This window comes from Sycon ciliatum, chromosome 2 (genome assembly GCF_964019385.1).
Source record: "Sycon ciliatum chromosome 2, ocSycCili1.1, whole genome shotgun sequence".
NCBI classification, from domain to species: Eukaryota; Metazoa; Porifera; class Calcarea; order Leucosolenida; family Sycettidae; genus Sycon; species Sycon ciliatum.
The window spans coordinates 48,347,359-48,354,858 of NC_088644.1; the positions used below are offsets into that span (position 1 = coordinate 48,347,359).

General features: G+C 46.6%; 2 protein-coding genes across 3 annotated transcripts in view; one reads left to right on the forward strand and one right to left on the reverse strand.

Annotated features, from left to right (window-relative positions):
• LOC135810929 (uncharacterized) overlaps positions 1-2,182 on the forward strand; it is a 16,225-nt gene extending 14,043 nt beyond the window's left edge. Inside the window, exon 2 of the mRNA XM_065324311.1 lies at positions 1-2,182. This exon is cut by the window's left edge and continues 431 nt beyond it. Coding sequence (XP_065180383.1) covers positions 475-1,530 — 1,056 coding nt within the window. The 5' untranslated portion in view covers positions 1-474 and the 3' untranslated portion in view covers positions 1,531-2,182.
• LOC135810288 (uncharacterized) overlaps positions 1-7,500 on the reverse strand; it is a 60,772-nt gene that overhangs the window by 47,512 nt on the left and 5,760 nt on the right. Inside the window, exons 7-8 of one of the 2 annotated variants that reach the window (XM_065323770.1) lie at positions 6,702-6,744; positions 5,729-6,382 (exon numbers count right to left, since the gene is read on the reverse strand). The exons of the other annotated variant lie outside the window; for it this stretch is intronic. Coding sequence (XP_065179842.1) covers positions 6,378-6,382; positions 6,702-6,744 — 48 coding nt within the window. The 3' untranslated portion in view covers positions 5,729-6,377. Of the gene's footprint in view, positions 1-5,728; positions 6,383-6,701; positions 6,745-7,500 lie in introns of those variants that run through there. 2 annotated transcript variants of the gene reach the window in all.

Below are 7,500 nucleotides of genomic sequence, written 5' to 3' on the forward strand. Positions count from 1 at the left end.
TTGTACGTGTGTGCGTGTGTGTATGTGTGTGTGTGTGTGTGTGTGTGTGCGTGTGTGTGTGTGTGTGTGTGTGTGTGTGTGTGTGTGTGTGTGTGTGTGTGTGTGTGTGTGCATGGAGACGTGTCTACGCATTGATGGTCAGCTGTTGGACCCGCTAGAGGTACGGAATGACCTGCGCCAGGGCTGCTCCATGACACCGATTCTTTTCAACCTGTACATGGCTGCTGTCTTTCATACCTGGAAGCAGCGGATGGAAGGCGTGGATGGCTTCCGTGTCGATATCCGCTGCAACATCAGTGGTCAGCCAATGCAGAAGCCTCGTCGCACAGCAGTGTCAGACACCGTAACTGAATGTCAGTTTGCGGATGACTCCACACTGTTTGCGACATCTGGATCCGGGCTCAAGCTAGCTGCAGTGACATTCGATGAAGTCGCCTCCGAGTTTGGACTGACAGTCTCTCCAAGACCAAGTTCATGGTGATCGGCAGAGACATTTCTGATGCGGACCTCGCCCCTGTTTGTGTTGGTTCGAACCAGATCGAGTGCATAACGGAGTTTCGCTACCTTGGGTCGATCATCGATACGTCTGGCCGGTGTTCGATTTACATTTCCTCCAGAATTGCGGCTGCCTCCCGTGCGTTTGGCTCCCTGAGGAAGCCAGTTTCCAGCAACCACCATCTGTCTGTCCGCACCAAGAAGAACATCTTCAATGCGTGCGTTGTCACCATCCTGCTGTACGGAGCTGAGTGCTGGGTACCCCTCCAAGCCGACATCCAGAGGCTCTCCAAGTTCTACATGCAGAGTGTGCGTACCGTTCTTGGCATAACAAGGTTAGACGCCTGGCAAGAGCGGACTAGCAATGATCAGTTGCTGGACACGTGGGGCGACAAGCGCCTACTTGCTGTCCGGATTCACCAGCGACAACTTGAGTGGCTGGGTCATGTTGCTCGCATGCCACCAGAGCGCATCCCGAAGATTCTGTTGTTCGGTCTGCTCCCATCCCGCTGTCCACCTGGCGGTCCACGCAAACGCTGGAAACACTGCATTAGTGCAGACCTGAAGGCCCTGAATGCTGTGGAGGGATGGTACGATCTGGCAGATTCTCGCTCCGACTGGCGCCGCATGTACCGCTGTTTCGAGCCCGAGCCGCCCACACCAATGTCCATTGCCAAGTATGTGATCGGTACTTCTCTCGCCCATCAGATGAGAAGCGTCACAAATGCTAGGCAGAACGGCAGAAACCGGTGTGTAATCAGGCTGGCGCTTGCCAATGTCGTCTCTGCCAACGTTGGTGCTGCAGCCCCGGTGGATTGGCTACCCATTGGTGCAATTACGGACCTGCTCCCAACATCGAGCACCCCGGCAACCCAGTCACTCTGCAGTGCAGCACCAGTCACCGGAGTTTCAAGTCCAGCAGCGGCTTGGCCAGACACAAGTGCGACCGCACGAAACGAAGGACAGTGTCGGAAAGGGCCGACTTCCCGTTTGAGTGCCCTTGCCAAAGGAACCTCCGACTACGTCACCATCTAGCTCGCCATCAGGAATGCTGCTCCTCAGCCTCTTCCTGATGGAGACCGTGTAACCTATCACGGCAACGTGTATCAAGGTCAAGGTCAAGGTGTGTGTGTGTGTGTGTGTGTGTGTGTGTGTTTGTGTGTGTGTGTGTGTGTGTGTTTGTGTGTGTGTGTTTGTGGGTGTGTGCAGCCATCCGTGTTGCAACCAGCACTGCGCTACCTGTGATCGCTGTTTTAAATCTGCTCCTGGCTTTCGGCGACACAATTGCAATCGTGGACGGCGTCATGGCGGAGCGGCTTCCTAGTGGCAGTGCTGACTTCTCTCGAACTCTCTCTTCTACTCTCCCCTGTCTCGGGTGAGGCGTGGCCAAGCATTTGGCAGCTGTACATCAGGCCAGGTGTGTGTGTGTGTGTGTGTGTGTGTGTGTGTGTGTGTGTGTGTGTGTGTGTGCCAAAGCATTTGGAAGTTGGACTAGTTTCGGCTCCACAATCCAGTGTGTCGTTACTATAATTATAGCTTTCATGGCTGAGGTTGTTGGTATGTCTGTTGGCTCTGGGTTCCCAGTACTCAGTAGCCGAGGCTGGTTGGTAAAGTAACTCCAATTTCACTTCAAGGTACCAGTGTATCTAGTGTCTGCTTCTATCAAAGCAATGTGCTGTCTATACTGGTCACCCCAGCAAGTGTAGGGTGTGCATAGGTAACTGTCTTGGCCGTTTTATGCCAATGTACTCCATGTGGTGTAGACCAGGTGGGCATTGGTAGTCGATTCACATGGCTTCGCCAGTTGTGTGGATTAGACAGTTACCTGGCGCAAGTCTTGATCTGTTTCATTCAGATCTTGTTTGCTATCGTTGCTAAAAGAGGAAATCTGTGGGTGCACATCCAGCGCATTTGAAGATTTGCGTGCTTTTCTTGCGATGGGCGTCACGCCGTGGTACATGGTGTGTGTGTGTGCGTGTGCGTGAGCATGTATGTGTGTTTGTGGGTGTGTGTGTGTGTGTGTGTGCATGTGTGTGTATGTGTGTGTGTGCCGATGTGTGTGTGTGTGTGTGCGTACGTGCGTGCGTGCGTGCGTGTGTGTATGTGTGTGTGTGTGTGTGTGTGTGTGTGTGTGTGTGTGTGTGTGTGTGTGTGTGTGTGTGTGTGTGTGTGTGTGTGTGTGAGTGCATTATGCATTGGGATGACTGCTGCTGGGAGAATGCTGTTAATGTATTGTGTGCCTTCACCTCAACTTTCCTACCCATTCTACACAAGACAGGACTATGCTGTCATCTTTATTTTCTCATTTGCTCTTAGGGTAGTGGTTCCCCTCAATTCTTTCTATTTTCGTATTTTTCTGTTATAGACTACAGTGTATGTATGCATGCATAGTCTATATCATGCTATCATACATGTACATGTACTTCAACATACATGTACCTCTAAGTACAATACTCATTAGTTATGTGAACAGCAGTACAGCAATAAGTCAAGGTGTAAATAATACACAGATCCACACACTCCAGTAGACCTTGCACCTTTCTCACACCAGCTCTTGAGTTACGAAAATTAAGCGGATATTCAAAACCATTGATTGGCAATTACAACTATTCATGAGAAATGTATGTAGTACTGTATATATACTGTTAAAGCAGAATTTTTCGGTGTGCAATATTTTCGGTATTCGCCAAAATCGGCGGTTCGGTGGAGGAAAATTTCCGTAAAACCCGTTTTCCAGGTAAGTGTTCTAGTACGACATGTATACAGAATCGGTTCTACAGAAAATTTCGGTGGTTTCTTTTGGGTAAAAATTGTCCGCACCGAAGTTACCGCAAATAGAACACATCACCGAAAAATCAGCTTTAACAGTACACAGTAAAGGTGGTGTAGTGGTTATGAACAGTGTTTAGTCATAACGTGTACTGATAAGACTAGTGGTTATGAACAGTGTTTAGTCGTAACGTGTCCTGATAAGATTAGTGGTTATGAACAGTGTTTAGTCGTAACGTGTCCTGATAAGACTAGTGGTTATAAACAGTGTTTAGTCGTAACGTGTCCGGATAAAACTAGTGGTTATGAACAGTGTTTAGTCGTAACGTGTCCTGATAAGACTAGTTGTTATGAACAGTGTTTAGTCGTAACGTGTCCTGATAAGACTAGTGGTTATGAACAGTGTTTAGTCGTAACGTGTCCTGATAAGACTAGTGGTTATGAACAGTGTTTAGTCGTAACGTGTCCTGATAAGACTAGTGGTTATGAACAGTGTTTAGTCGTAACGTGTCCTGATAAGACTAGTGGTTATGAACAGTGTTTAGTCGTAATGTGTCCTGATAAGACTAGTGGTTATGAACAGTGTTTAGTCGTAACGTGTCCTGATAAGACTAGTGGTTATGAACAGTGTTTAGTCGTAACGTGTCCTGATAAGACTAGTGGTTATGAACAGTGTTTAGTCATAACGTGTCCTGATAAGACTAGTGGTGATGAACAGTGTTTAGTGGTAACGTGTCCTGATAAGACTAGTGGTTATGAACAGTGTTTAGTCATAACGTGTCCTGATAAGACTAGTGGTTATGAACAGTGTTTAGTCGTAACGTGTCCTGATAAGACTAGTGGTTATGAACAGTGTTTAGTCGTAACGTGTCCTGATAAGACTAGTGGTTATGAACAGTGTTCAGTCGTAACGTGTCCTGATAAGACTAGTGGTTATGAACAGTGTTTAGTCATAACGTGTCCTGATAAGACTAGTGGTTATGAACAGTGTTTAGTCGTTAAGTGTCCTGATAAGACTAGTGGTTATGAACAGTGTTTAGTCATAACGTGTCCTGATAAGACTAGTGGTTATGAACAGTGTTTAGTCGTAACGTGTCCTGATAATACTAGTGGTTATGAACAGTGTTTAGTCGTAACGTGTCCTGATAAGACTAGTGGTTATGAACAGTGTTTAGTCATAACGTGTCCTGATAAGACTAGTGGTTATGAACAGTGTTTAGTCGTAACGTGTCCTGATAAGACTAGTGGTTATGAACAGTGTTTAGTCATAACGTGTCCTGATAAGACTAGTGGTTATGAACAGTGTTTAGTCATAACGTATCCTGATAAGACTAGTGGTTATGAACAGTGTTTAGTCGACCGCCTTACCTTGCGCGCCCATGGTGCTCGCACTGCAGCCACCACCCGTGGCCAAGTCTCTGCTGCTCTTGTTCTGCCCCCCGCTAACACCCGATATGGCTTTAGTGCAATTTCTTACTTGGGCTCTGCCAGGTGGAATACACTTCCACCGGCTTGCCGCATGTCTAGTTCACCAGCTGAATTTCGCTCATCCATCAAATTATACCTAGGGTTCCCTGTAAAAGGGCGCTGCCGCCTGTTTGGAATTCCCTAGTAAAAGAAGAATAAATAATAATAATAATAATAATAATAATAAATAAGTCGTAACGTGTCCTGATAAGACTAGTGGTTATGAACAGTGTTTAGTCATAACGTGTCCTGATAAGACTAGTGGTTATAAACAGTGTTTAGTCGTAACGTGTCCTGATAAGACTAGTGGTTATGAACAGTGTTTAGTCATAACGTGTCCTGATAAGACTAGTGGTTATGAACAGTGTTTAGTCGTAACGTGTCCTGATAAGACTAGTGGTTATGAACAGTGTTTAGTCGTAACGGGTCCTGATAAGACTAGAGGTTATGAACAGTGTTTAGTCGTAACGTGTCCTGATAAGACTAGTGGTTATGAACAGTGTTTAGTCGTAACGTGTCCTGATAAGACTAGTGGTTATGAACAGTGTTTAGTCATAACGTGTCCTGATAAGACTAGTTGTTATGAACAGTGTTTAGTCGTAACGTGTCCTGATAAGACTAGTGGTTATGAACAGTGTTTAGTCGTAACGTGTCCTGATAAGACTAGTCATACTGTCATACAAGGTTTAACACAAGACCAGTCAGTACAATAAATCCCAGTGTTTACCTAAAATACGCCCGGGTTTACTGAAGTATACGCTAGAGTTTGCTTGTGTGTATGGTGTTTTGCACACAGGACATCACAGCGATAGCAAGGAAGTGCCTTGGAATGACACTACACATGCAATTGCAACTCCCATAACCTATATTGAGCCATGTCGAGTCATCAAGATACCGCCCCCAGGATTGCGGCTTAGGTCTCTAAACATCGTGCAACTATCAAACCTACTAGGCGCGCGCGCTCACACACACACACACACGTACATATACAACGGCATGCAGTGGTGATCTCGTACTCTCCTGTAAACCGCCTAGCTTCAGTTCAAACTTGAACTTAGCATACTCTGAGAGCAGAAAGACTATTTGGAATATCTGAGAGTTTAAATTTCATCAGGAATAATCTTTCCATGTACAAAACACCAAGGCTGAGGCAACAGCATTTGTGTCATGTGTACGGAAACAAGAAAAATCCAAGAAACAAATACAAAGAACGGCACGGTCAATTATTGTACACGATATTCAGCCAGCGCTGCATAATAAGAAATTTAGTTAGAGGGAAAAGTAATAAAACTGGCTCAGTTCACAGTGCAGGCTGGTGGAGGACAACGATCAGCTATGATGTAATTAAATTGCTTACAAGACGACAATAAAAATTATTCACAAAATTTACTTGTAGTTGTAAAGAGCATGGCGAATAGAATGTATGGATCACATCCAGCAGATATTGCAAGAACCAAGAAACAAATTATCAACAATAAGTCCGTTTACTAATTTCCTAAAATGCCATGCATCTAAACACAGACGTGCTCGCACGCACACACACACACACACACACACACACACACACACACACACACGAGTGGTAGACGTCACCCGTTGTGGCTATGCAGACTAGGCTTGCCCGTCACAGCTGCTGTCACACTTCTTCAGTCTTCATGACAATTGTTCATGGAGACAAAACACAAGAGACGAGAACACAACAGCATTCAGTTAATTTCAGCAAGTGAAAGAACAACAGGAATTACCACATTATGGTGAAAAAAAGACAGCAAAATGTTACGAGTTATGACTAACTGTTCCAAGTGAATACCACATTTTAATACTTTGAAAAATCAATCTTGATCACAGGATGAAAAAAGCAGTGTTGACGACTATGATGACAGCGATGACGACAATGCCAAGAACAACATCGTTTGAGATGTGTTCCCTGTTGAAAGTCAATTATAATCACTCAACAGTTTATCCCTTACCAACGTCTAATGACAACACTAGCTTCTCAATTTTCTTCTTTGCCTGGACACATAACAAAACACATAGTCAGTTCAGTGAGTGCACAGGGTTGACAGCCTACACTATCGACTACACTGCTGACTACACTGCCCACTGTTATCTGATAGCCAACAACTGAATGAGGGGAATCAACAGAATGGTTTGCCATATCCACACACATCGCTGACAAAGACACCGACACAGATCTGAACGTTAACATACGTGTACGCACACACTAGCAATAGAGAGAACAAGATACACACGACAAGAAATTGGATAACGACAAAAATGAGAGTTTCTCGTTGGAGGAAACTGTAGCTATCACCAACACTCACATACCCCCATACCCTAAACACTCTCACAGACTCCAACCCCTTATGCCATCACACCTCCCCCCCCCCCCCCACCTACAACCATCACACCATTCCAGCCCCCACCACTACAACCATCACACCGTCCAAGCCCAGCCCCCCCCCCCCTCCCCGCCGCCCTACACATCCTCATAGCCCCCCCCCCCTCCCAGCCCTGACATCCTACACATCCTCACAGCCCCCCCCCCCCGGCCCATACACATCCCCCCTGCCCCACACATCCTTACAGCCCCCCCCCTCCACATCCTCACAGCTCCCCCCTCCTCCACACATCCTCACAGCCCCCCCCTCCCCTGCCCCTACACATCCTCACAGCCCCTCTCCCCACATCCTCACAGCCCCTCCCCCCCCCCCACATCCTCACAGCCCCCCCCCCCTGCCCCTACACATCCTCACAGCTCCCCCTCCC